Here is a 13,343-nt window from a genome sequence, read left to right on the forward strand (position 1 = left end):
CGTGAATATACATTAATTAGTAATCATATATTTATAACTAATATTGTAAAAATAATTTATATATATATATATATTCCAAATTAATAATATTTATATATTTTTCAAATTAATAATATTTAGTTTAGATACTTACAAAAACTAAAAACATACGTTTTGTAAGAACATCATGGAATTCATGTTTGATAAAATAAATTAATATTTATAAATACAATATCATAACACTATTCAAATGTTTGACAAAACTAATCTAATAATTCTAACTAAAAATAAACAACATGCAATGTGAGGCAATACTACTAAAACAAGTAAATTGAAACCAAGAAATAACACAATTTCAAAATTCAAAAAATATGTCAAATTCCAACATAATAATAAGTAAGTTCCACTGCAACTTAAGATTAGGAAACACAATAAGTTTATAACCACATTCAACAACGAAATTTCACTTTAATTGCATTACTCATTATATGTCAAGTTTGTTAATGACTCATTATTTCTAATATTAGGAGGTGTAGTTTCAAAAAATAGAATAATAAAATATAAGCAATTACACGGAATCACAAGAAGTAAAAGTAGAGAAATAAAAGATAAATAATGTACAAAGAAAAAAATATTTTAAAATTTCAAAAGAAATTAAAAAGTACAAATAAAAATTAAAAAGTAAAATAATAGAATTAAAAAGTTATAAAGAAAATAAATTAAAATAAAAACAAAAAGGCAAGAAACTAAAAGGCAGCCTTGTAATTACACAGTGTAATTATCACCAATTCTCACCTCTCCCTTGAGAATTGGAGAGTATAATTACACCCCTCTGATTATACTCAATTCCATGCTGACCAAGTAATTACTTGGCCAAACAAACATGTCAAACCGTGTAATTACACCCAATTACACTCAAATCCAATTCCTGGGTGGCTTTCCAAACATACTCTAATAATGTTTTCCAATAAAACGTAGTCTATAGAATCTATAGACTTTCTACCCTCAAATGATAGCCCACTTATAGAATTGTTATTGAAATATGTATTGTTGTAAAATAAAATAATAAACTTTTTGAAAAATAGAAACAGAAAGTTAGTAGAACTAGAACGTCAAAACATATTCTAGAAACAGTATAGTAATTTCAAAATAAATTCTGAAAAACAGTATAGGAACAAATCGAGCCCACTGAATACACAGTGTGTCCTTAAGGAAATTATCCCCCTCAAGTACCCGAGGTTCTGGAATATATCCTCCTAAGATAGAACGATTTAACTCACCAGCGTATTGGTACCAAAAACGCAGATGAACAGCGAACCACTCAAAGGCTATAAAACACACTGGAATTTTTGTGCAGAAGAAGAAGAAGAAGATTATTAGAAAATTTCGTAAGTAAATATTCTCGGATTTGAAGGAATATTTATAGCCAATTTGGTATTGTTTCTGAAAAGGTTTGCAACCTTTCAGAACAGTCATAGCTGTTGGAAATATTGCAGGAAAATTAAACGGATTTAAAATCATCCGGGAAAGAAAAATTGGACCGAACCGGCTCGCGGGTCATCGGTGATTTGAATTTTTGTTAATTAATTTTAATTAATTAATTAAATATTTGAAAAGAATTTTGTCCAAAAAGATTAATCAATCAATCGTTGACCAAATCCGAAGCCGAAGCCGAAGTCGAGTCGAGCGAGTGACCGACGACGACGGCGCGAGACTTGCCTTCTTCTCAGATCTTTAAGAGCTAAAAGATGAGATTCTCTATATATACACAAAGATTTTATTTCCTTCTACCAATGAGGGACAAAGTGCATTAGTAAAGTGAACTCATTCAAAATTTCAGTTCCCTCTATTTCTTTTCCCACCATTTCTTTTCCCACCATTTTCCATTCACTCTTCTTTTGTTATTAATAACAAAATCCAACAATACCCCACATGAATGAGGAATGGCTATAAACTTAAAGAAATGCACGGACGTGTGTGTGTTTCACATGCAAGAATTAATTGCATCTGGATAAGTAGGTTTCCCTTTGAACTTTCCGTAGTGAACTTATATCGGATACACTCGGTCAATTGGTAGATTTGATATCTTTGAACCGTCGAGCTTTGTTGTATACCTAGACAACATAAGTCACACAATCAATCCTTAACCATCTATGGTTCTCACGGCTGTGTTCGTTTCAACCATGAACACCGCCTAGTTTCATGAGTGCTTAGAGAATGGGCCTTTACTTTCATTCTCCTTGAAGCGTCTTACACTTCACACTTACATAGGTGATTCCTAAACGTGTAATCCTAAAGACACACTATCTGGTCATATCCTGTCAGACTTAGCAAATCATTAAAAAGCTTTAAGCTTTTTGACTCATCAAAAAGCCTTAATGCTTTACCTTGTTTTTGAACATTGTCTTCATCACGAGAATGGATTGAGTTAGTTGACAATGTTGAACCGTCATTCATAACTTTGTTTAATCTCTTTGAACATAACTCTTGGGATCTCCAGTCTACTAGGGAGAGTTACCGCCATGATGACTTGTCCTAGGCCTTTAACCCCATTCTCTTTGATGATCTTTCAACCGCCTTTCTAGATAGGCCTTTTGTAAGTGGATCCGCCACGTTATCTCTTGACTTTACGTAGTCAATTGTGATAACACCACTAGAGAGTAGTTGTCTAGTGGTATTGTGTCTCCGTAGAATATGACGAGATTTTTCATTATACATAACGCTCCCTGCCCTACCTATTGTCGTTTGACTATCACAATGTATACAAATAGGTGCCAAAGGTTTGGGCCAAAATGGAATATCTTCCAAAAAATTCTGGAGACATTCAGCTTGTTCACCGGCCTTATCTAAAGCTATGAATTCAGATTCCATTGTAGAACGAGCGATGCACGTTTGTTTGGATGATTTCCAAGATACTGCTCCACCCCCAATTGTGAAAACATATCCACTCGTGGATTTAACTTCAGACGATTTGATGATCCAATTTGCATCACTATATCCCTCAATCACGGAAGGATATTTGTTATAATGCAAAGCATAATTTTGGGTATGTTTCAGATATCCCAAAACCCGTTTCATTACCATCCAATGTATTTGATTGGGATTACTTGTAAACCAACTCAATTTGCTAATAGCACATGCTATATATGGTCGCGTACAATTCATGATATACATCAAACTTCCCAATACTCTTGCATAGTCCAGTTGTGAGTCACTTTCACCTTCATTCTTTTGAAGTGCATAACTCACGTCAATTGGAGTCTTGGCAATTTTGAAATCCAAATACTTAAACTTGTCAAGTACCTTTTCAATATAGTGAGACTATGATAATGCTAGACCTTGTGGAGTTTTGTGAATTCTGATTCCTAAGATCACATCAGCAACTCTTAAGTCTTTCATGTCGAATTTGCTAGACAACATGCGTTTTGTAGCATTTATATCTGTCATACTTTTGCTCATTAGCAACATGTCATCAACATAAAAACAAACAATGACTTCATGACCTGGAGTGTTTTTAATGTAAACACATTTGTCACACTCGTTGATTTTAAATCCATTTGCCAACATTGTTTGGTCAAATTTTGCATGTCATTGTTTGGGTGCTTGTTTAAGTCCATAAAGCGATTTAACAAGTTTGCACACTTTCTTTTCTTTACCAGGAACCACAAAACTCTCAGGTTGTTCCATGTAAATATCTTCCTCCAATTCTCCATTTAAGAAAGTTGTTTTAACATCTATTTGATGGATTTCAAAACCATACACGGCCGCTAGTGCCACTAAAACCCTAATAGATGTTATCCTTGTTACTGGCGAGTAAGTATCAAAGTAATCAAGACCTTCCTTTTGTCTATAACCTTTAACAACAAGTCTTGCCTTATATTTGTCAATAGTGCCATCAACTTTAATTTTTCGTTTAAAGATCCATTTCGAACCTAAAGGCTTATTTCCCGAAGGAAGATCAACCAATTCCCATGTATGGTTATCCAAAATTGATTGAATCTCACTATTGACTGCCTCTTTCCAAAACGCTGAATCAGAAGACGACATAGCTACTTTAAAAGTTTGAGTCTCATTTTCAAGTAAAAATGTCACAAAATCTGGTCCAAAGGAAGTAGATGTTCTTTGACGTTTACTACGCCTTGGATCTTCTATACTTGGAGTATTTTCCTTTGGTTCTTCCCAAGGTCGTTTAGGTCTTTCACTTAACGACTCGCATTCAGTTTTATACGGATAGATTCTTTCAAAGAATTCAGCATTATCCGATCCCATTACCGTATTAACATGAATCTCGGGATTATCGGATTTATGAACCAAAAACTGACATGCTTTACTGTTTGTAGCATATCCAATGAAAACGTCTGCTATTTTTTGTCCAATTTTAACCCTTTTAGGTAAAGGAACTTGTACCTTTGCTAGACACCCCCCACACTTTGAAATATTTCAAGTTGAGTTTTCTTCCTTTCCATTTTTCATATGGAATAGATTGCGTTTTGTTGTGGGGTACTCTATTGAGTATTCGGTTAGCTGTAAGGATAGCTTCTCCACACAAACTCTGCGGTAATCCGGAACTTATTAATAAAGAATTCATCATTTCTTTTAATGTCCGATTTTTTCTTTTCACAATTCCGTTGGTTTGAGGTGTGTAAGGTGCAGTAGTTTGATGGATAATTTCATATTCCGAACATATTTCTGCAAACGGAGATTCATATTCTCCACCTCTATCACTTCTAATCATTTTGATCTTTTTATTCAATTGATTTTCTACCTCATTCTTGTATTGCTTAAATGCTTCAATTGTTTCATCATTACTATTAAGCAAATAAACATAACAATATCGAGTGCAATCGTCAATAAAAGTAATAAAATACTTTTTCCCACCTCGAGATGGCGTCGACTTCATATCGCAAATATCAGATGAATTAAGTCTAAAGGATTTGAATTCCTTTCAACAGACTTATAAGGATGTTTTACAAACTTAGATTCAACACATATTTGACATTTCGATTTATTACACTCGAATTTAGGCAATACTTCTAAATTAATTAACTTCCGCAAGATTTTATAATTGACATGTCCTAAACGAATATGCCATAAATCATTTGACTCCAATAAATAAGAAGCTGAAATTTTATTCATACTGTCAACAACCATTACATTGAGTTTGAAAAGGTCCTCTGTGAGGTAGCCTTTTCCAACATACATTTCATTCTTGCTTACAACAACTTTATCAAAAACAAATACACATTTGCGGGAAAATTAAACGGATTTAAAATAATCTGGGAAAGAAAAAATTGGACCGGACCGGGTCGCGGGTCATGGGTGATTTGAATTTTCGTTAATTAATTTTGATTAATTAATTAAATATTTGAAAATAATTTTGTCCAAAAAGATTAATCAATCAATCTTTGACCAAATCCGCCGAAGCCGAGCCAAGCGACGACGGCGGCGTGAGGCTTGCCTTCTTCTTAGCTCTTTAAGAGTTAAAAGATGAGCTTCTCTACATATACACAAAGATTTTCTTTCCTTCTACCAATAAGGGACAAATTGCATTAGTAACGTGAACTCATTCAAAATTTCATTTCCCTCCATTTCTTTTCCCACCATTTTTCATTCACTCTTCTTTTATTATTAATAACAAAATCCAACAAGAATTACACTAGATTATTATTGTAATAACACGTTCAAACTTTCTCACAGTTTAAGCGTCCGATTGAATTGCATTTTGTGAAAAAGCTATAGAACACAATTGAGAAAAATAAAACACAAGTTTTGTTTCAACTTTCATCCTGGTCAACTAAAGATGTAGTCTAGAATCTAATTTGGTTCGAATAATTATAATCCCCTCATTCTTAGGTGTTTTAAAATTCTTATAAATCCTTGGTTTGAACATCATACTATTGGTTATTGTATCAATCGTTTAATTGCATGCAATAATGTCATGGTAGACAATTGAAATTAAGTACCTGAAAAACCTAGATCCATTCGAGAATAGAACTAATTCCGTCCTTAAGATTTTATGTTAAGCATAAAATGCCTTATAGTTTTATATTTTTATATATCTTATGTTCTCATGTTAACTAAAAACGTAAACTATAATAGAAGTTTGATCCACATGAGATGTATAATGCAGAGCTAAAGAAACACCAGTCACTATCTGATTAAACAAAAACTAGCTTACAAGTCGAACCCCCACCAATAAGTAAGATGGCTTACACTTGGATAATCTGTCAAGTGCTAATTAGGTGTGGAGGATATAGATTGTTTAAAAAGAGAAAGTAGTTGGTCGAAAATAAAGGAGAAGTAGCGACCTTCTACTAAACATCACATTAAGGATGACCTTTGGGTCCTTTTCACAACATATAAATACCATGAAATGTATTGAATGCAGCACGGGCTTACTTCGTGAAAAAACTGGATTTTAGTACTAACTTACCAAACAGGCGCACAATCGTATTAAATTTTTAGGTTCCTTGAAAATTATCGGCAAGTGTTTTCTTCATTTTCGGCAACAGTAGAAAAAAAAGACATGATATAATGAAATCTATCCCTGTTTGTAAAAGAAAGCAGGCAAAAGAGTTCCATGGTACAATTTGTTAAAGTATTTAATTGTATCCAACACAAATATCCAGAACGTAATTGTTAAAGTAAATGGTCGTAGCACACAATGAGTACAAGGATTATTCAAGTTAATCCGAATCCGAATCATGTCTTCTTCTCTTCTCCTTGTCTTTCTTGTGTTTCCTCCTGTCATCTGAATCTCGGGTATGCTTCCTCTTATCGTCTGAATCGCGGGAACGTTTCCTCTTATCGTCTGAATCGCCGGACTGTTTCCTCTTATCATCTGTATCCTGCAAGTGTCGCTTCTCTCTCCTTTCATCTTTTTCCCGTCTCTTCTCTTCTCGCCTCCTCTTCTTTTGGCTCCTTTCATCCTCTGACTCTTCTTCATTCTGTAGGGGTGCAGCAGCAGTTACACTCACATTAATCTTTTCTGCAGGCTCATTGATCGGATTAGATGGAAAAGCCGATGGTGAAATTGGCTCTTCCCAAGGTTTGGGCAATCTGCAGAATGCGTTAACAAACATGATTAGGCACCCGTACAGAATAAAGAAGAAACAAATCCACACAGTAGTCCTTTATTATTTTCTTTAAATCTTAATTTAGTTACTCTAGAACCTTTCGTCTTTAAAGTCAAGCCAACATTCCTCGACTAGCAATGAAACTGAGAAATTCATCCATGAGAAAAAAGCTAAAGGGTGCGGAAAATATACTGCGCATAATGCACAACATAAGAAATAAAATGACTGCTAAGAATCACAAAATCTAGAGAGAACTTTCATTGCTAGAGAACCAATACTTACTTTGAGAAACCAAGTCCATCTACCCGAGCTGCTTCAGAATGGCCTGCTCCCAAGTCTTCTGCAGTTGAACCTCTCTTCACAAGTTCAGAAAACTCATGTTTATCTAGCCGAGTACCTTGAGGACGTGTGGCACGCTTAGGAGCTAAGCCCAGCGCCTCCCTCATTGCCTGCTCCTCCTCTTCTTTAATCCTACGTATTTCTTCTTTTGCTGCCTCCATATCCTTTTCCTGGGATTTCTTATCGCGGGTGTACCAATGAAGATCTTTCCCTGCACAGAGGGAGAAAACACCACAACAAGATGTGAAATATGCCACTAATTAAGTCTATGTAATGAAGAAATAGAATGTTCAGCGCAACTTACCCCAGCTCTCCCAGTAAAAAAGCACTAGAATTTCCAGATAAAATATGCATTCAGTACCTCATGAATCCAACATGTTATTTATAACTTCAAATCTATATCGGCTAGCTTTATCCAAACATGCATCTCCAGACTTAGCAAGATAATTACAGTCTACAAAGCAGGGCAGAAAATTTCCTCCGAGGATACAAGATTAGACAAGATAAAAATTACCACACCTGCCAGAAGGTGCAATTAGCACACATCAAGGATAAATGAGAGGAGGACGCTAGAGATTGTTTGTTTATGTCCTACGTCTACCTCCAGATGCACTCTTAGTGCGAAATGAAATTATTAGAAGGGGACGAGGTAGACCTCAAATCACTTGGAATCTATGCATACTTAGCCGTAGCGGACCCAGGATTTTGCACAAGCGGGTTCAATAAATGATGATGGTAGCTAATAGTATAAGCGTTCAATTTATTACAAGCATGATTCGATAACTTTTTTTTTCTTTTTGTTCGTAACACAATCTCAAAATAAATTCATTTTAAAGTTGGCACACTAAAATTTTAACAAAGTTGAAAAAAATATTTTGAAAGAAGGTACAACAGATTTATCAACTTTCTATTTGATTTAACAAAAGTTTATTAACCCTAAAATATTTAAATATTTTGTTATTACTAAGAAGCTGTTACTTGCAGAAAATAGAGAACTAAAAAGATTTATAAATGATAAACCAATAACAATGAAAAAAGACCTATACACCAAAGCAGAAAATTTAGTATAAAATAATTAAGCATTAATAATTAAATTAAACTAACAGATTATAAATGATTTCAATAAATATACTTGCATGTTATATCAAAATTTAAGAAAGGAAGAACCAAAATTAACTTTGTAGATAGGTTTAGTCTTTTATTTTTATAAAGCAGATTAAACTATGGAATAGTTTTTATTGTATTCAAGCAAAAAAAATAAAGTGAAACAGAAAAATGAGTAGGAATAGGACATGAGAGTAAAATAAATTTAGAAGGGAAAACTTGGTTGATTTGAAACACAATATCGCCTACTGTATGGTTAATTTGCACACACGCCGTTCCAAATGCAGACAAAATAAAAAATAGAAATGTGCACTGTATTGGATTTGAACCTGGTTACCCGATGCCAATTTGAACCCCCGGCACCATCTCGACAGAGATTTCACTTGGTTCAAGCGGGTTCAAATAATATTTTTAAACTTATCTTCTCCGTTTTAAATATAATTTACCTCTATACACAGTATAATTTTCTAACAAAGCGGGTTCAGTTGAACCCCCTTGGCACCATGTGGTCCGCCCCTGATACTTGGCCAAAGGTAGGGTATGATGGAAGAAGATGACCTATATAGGCAATACAAATTAGTTGGGATATATTTTAGACATATTAGTAAGTCACTTTAGATCTTATGCTTTCTAGGAATCTTTTAGTCTTGACAGAGATTTATATGTCAGTTGAAAATGTAGAGAACTTCAAACACATTTTTGTTATTATTTGTATCTTGCATAATATAGGCCTTAGAATGAGTTTACATGGAGAAACATGATCAATGAGGATTCATATAGCCGACTACAACTCGTTTAGGACTGAGGTATCTGTATCTCTCTCCCCCAACAACCAATAAGGCAAATCAATCAACTATGCCTCAATCATAAACTAGTCGTCTCTATAAGAATTTTTTGTATCTATTGAACTCCATTCAATTTTGTTTCAATTTTCAGTACATAATTGTCTTTTAAGGCAACCTCGGAGTTACCTAAAGCTAGAGATTCTCTAAACTTCACACTTATCTTACATGCACATACAAGTCTGTAACCAGAATAAAACAAGAAATCACACGACCTAATGTAAGCAACAATAACCACCAAGTCTAATTCCAACTAGTTCGTGTAGCCTATATGAATCTTTTGCTACTGTTATGTGCTTTTCTTGGCTAAATACATACAGATTCCAAGGGATAAGGTCTTTTAATAAAATTTCCTCGATGTAATTGTAGGCCTCTTTCAGTTTATTTTTTTTCTCGATAAGGGTATTTCAGTTATTTATTATATTATATGTGCTACTTGCACCCTCTGTTGATGTGATCATCTCTAATCTTTTTCAATCTTGTATAGTTGGACAACCATACAAAGATTCGCAATTTCAAAATCATTCAAGTTGTTGATAGCCCCTCTTTTAATCGGTTTAAGATGTTGATAGGCCTTATAGCCCAATATTCACTCCTACACAATATTGCTAGTCTGAAAACTTTTATACAACTTCCTTTCACTTTATTAAGTATTTACTTATCACATAGGACTCTGTATACGGATGGCAATGGGGCAGGGAAAAGTAGGGCAAGACAGGGACCCTTGGTGTAAACCTACCATTATACTAAACTCCCTTCTTACCTATTTTTTTAAAAAAATTACTAAACTCTTTTATATCTCCTACTACTGTTCACACACCTTTGATTGCTCCTTCGTACATAATCTTTGTGACATTAATATATTTGGTATGAGTTCATTTATTCTAAAGTATACTTCCCTTGGCATTTCTATTACATGCTTGACTAAAAAACTAGACTGATCGATCAAAAACTCAATACAACATACAATAGGAACATCCTGCAAAATCTATCACTTATGGTGCATTGTATGGTAATAGAAGATAATAGAATAATTGCAGCAGCAAATAAAAGGTAACATGAAGTACTGTGATACTTCATGTATTACTTTTTTTCATATCTACAATCTTCAGAAGAAGAATAATTCTTTTAGCCATTTTTATAAGTGGAAGAAGAAGAAAATTCATAATTAAGAAAAAAAGAAAAAAGAGAAAAGGAAAGAGCAGCTCTTATACATAGGGATCAACATATGTAGTTAGGACCATTCTTTTACTTACAATGGGCACAAACTGCTAATGAAATTAGCACGTATCAAAGGGAAAACAGCAGAAGCAATATGTTTCTTATCGACTAATTTCCAGCAATTGCAAGTGTGATATACTACGAGAACAAGAATAAATACCTTTCTGCCATCTCCCAACTGGTGCTTTGATACTATGACCTATATAATTTTCTCGATGTTTATCGACCTTCACGTCATCCCAGCTAAATTCTGTTGCAGCAAAGAAATTGTACATTACGAAATACTACATAATAGGACATAGGCATAACAGTTTGATTCTCCAAAAACAAAATAATTTTGTGCTAGAACAACCTATGCCATCTACAGAGAGACTTCATTAAGCGTTTCTGAACTAGATAGCATCATAACTCAAAATTCAATTTTTTTTTCTGAAAGGTAAGTATGATCATTACTCGAAACTCATGACTCTAGGAAGAGCTTAGATCTAGTGATCCTGACATCTGCGTATCTGTCTCCTCATTTTTTGTTGGAGAGAGTTGGATTAGTAAGGCAGACCGCCCCCCCCCCCCACCCCACCCACCCACAAAAAAAAAAGGAGAAACATTCATGGCAGAAGGAAAATATAAAAAGGCAGACAAAAATATGTATGACCAGCAGGAGCGGACGCCAAGATAGCTGACCACATCTAGCTGCATCAGTAGATAGCAACTAATTTGTTGTGGCACATACATGATTCACCCCATACAAGCAGCACGTACAACAAAACTTCCGAATCTAAGAAATTGAAACATGGACTTAAAAAATACAGACATCAAATTATCAGAAAATAAACATGCATTGAACACCACCTCCCGCCTATCACCCAAAAATAAAAGAAAGAGAATGATTGCGGCAACTCTCTGCTTTATTCGGTCAAGTAACCCTTTACACAATGTTCCTACTTCCTAGATCACAAACCCAATATAGTATCCTTTATACTTTTAAACCCTAGAGTCCTAGACCTGATGTATAACCCACCAAGCTAGAAAGCCTGAATTTTAAACCCTAGAGTCCTAGTCCTTGGATTGAAGCATAGTCATCGTAATTGTTATTGTAGAACCATGAGGTCTAAGGTTCAAATCCCAGGGGAGACAAAAAATGCTAGGAATTTCTTCCCATCCGCCTAAGCTTTGGTGCGCAAAGTTGCCCGATACCTAGTGGGAGGTAGTAGGTATCCAATGGGCTAGTGCACAAGCTGGCTCATACACCACTTGTCATAAATAAAAAAAGTAATTGTTGTTGCTTATAACTCCTAAATGTTTTCCATTGTAATCCTACTTTTGAGTGCTGGGCGAAAATCTGGTTTTGTTTATCACTATAATAAATCTACATAATGCAATTCCAAAATTTAAGGTTTATCGAATAAGCCTTCTCATTTAACTGCTAACTTCAAATTCAACACACAATAAGAAGACTCGATCTTTGTAGGGAGCGGTGATTTTCCCCAATTACTGACCCGATAAGGAAATCAGACTAACAATATAAGGGGAAACCCGAGATTAAGAGAGATGGGAAAGAGGGGGAAATGAAAGCTTACGATCTCGACCACCGCGAACGCCACCTCTAGTTGGATGATACATCTTTTGCCCCTTTCTTCTAACCCTGGATTTCAATTGCAGGAATGAATCCAAAAACCGAGGTACTGAAACGGAAAATAGGATTTTGGTACCTCGTTTTTTCTCTTAACCACTTAAACTTCAAGCAAAAATTTAAGATAATGTTATAAAAACAACTAGTCTTACCGCAGGCGCTTTGCGCGTATACCCCACCTTAATGACTAAATATTTAAAATAATTATATAAATATTATAATAAAATTTTATTTGAGTTATAAATAAAAGTTATATAATTAAAATAAAGAAAATAATTTTTACAATATATTTAACATTAAAGTTTATATACATTTCAAATAAGTAAGAATTTAATGCAAAAAAATTAATTAACTTCAAAATATTAGGAAACTTAAATGATGTTTTTGGGAAAATGATGATAATGCGTATATATTCCCATTTATTGTTCTAATAAAGTTTAAAATAAATAATGACGATTTTGGACTTCTGCTTTAAGTGCCTCTGATTATGTTATTGAATCTATCCAATTCTTCTTTATTTTGGGATTAATTAATAGAATATACTTGAATACATAAATTAAACGATAAGGATGTAATAGTAATTTTTTCTCCTCTAAATTTAGATATATTATTTGAAGTTGATGTGCAATTATTAAGTGTTCTTTTATTAGTTAAGTATTTAAAAATTTAATATTGAATTAAAGAGTATAATAATAGCGGGTAATGTGAAAATTTATTAGTGTCTATATTTATTTTTTTGTATATAAATGTTATAGAATGAGTGCTTGTTTATAAGGGTTAAAGTCGATCACTTTACATAAAGATTTTGGTGTATCGATTCACGTGAATTTAAAAAGAATATTCTTTGAATATATTTTTAAAAAAATATTATTATATGTATGGCCAAATATTAAATCCTAATATTATGGATATTTGTTACTCCATATGCTTTTATCATAATTTCTCAAAGATTTATCAACTTATACAAATAACTTAATATATGAAAAACTACATTGAATTATTTGTTGGAATCAATGGAAAAAGAAAAAACTTCCTTTGGTGAATAGCCACCATATTTGGTAGGATTTTTGGAAGCCATACTTTGGTTTCGTATGCTTTAAATGTTTTTTTCATTCATATAGATTTTATCTTTTAACTTTCTTTATTTGAGAA

General features: G+C 33.6%; 1 protein-coding gene across 1 annotated transcript; it reads right to left on the reverse strand.

Annotated features, from left to right (window-relative positions):
- Positions 1-6,511: 6,511 nt before the first annotated feature.
- Positions 6,512-12,306, reverse strand: LOC107796797 (uncharacterized). Its single transcript, XM_016619617.2, has 4 exons — positions 12,139-12,306; positions 10,722-10,811; positions 7,338-7,605; positions 6,512-7,038 (listed from the first exon to the last, which is right to left on the reverse strand). Exons 1-4 carry the CDS (start codon positions 12,179-12,181, stop codon positions 6,666-6,668), a joined length of 774 nt encoding a protein of 257 aa, XP_016475103.1. The 5' UTR covers positions 12,182-12,306; the 3' UTR covers positions 6,512-6,665.
- Between the last annotated feature and the right edge of the window lie 1,037 nt (positions 12,307-13,343).

This window comes from Nicotiana tabacum, chromosome 11 (assembly GCF_000715075.1).
Source record: "Nicotiana tabacum cultivar K326 chromosome 11, ASM71507v2, whole genome shotgun sequence".
Taxonomy (NCBI): Eukaryota; Viridiplantae; Streptophyta; class Magnoliopsida; order Solanales; family Solanaceae; genus Nicotiana; species Nicotiana tabacum.

Coding starts and splice junctions, on each gene's coding strand:
- LOC107796797 (XM_016619617.2), bottom strand. CDS start 12,181: ATGTATCATCCAACTAGAGGTGGCGTTCGCGGTGGTCGAGATC. Junction 10,812..12,138: donor CGTTCGCGGTGGTCGAGATC/GTAAGCTTTCAT, acceptor TTGCTGCAACAG/AATTTAGCTGGGATGACGTG. Junction 7,039..7,337: donor GATGGACTTGGTTTCTCAAA/GTAAGTATTGGT, acceptor CGCATTCTGCAG/ATTGCCCAAACCTTGGGAAG.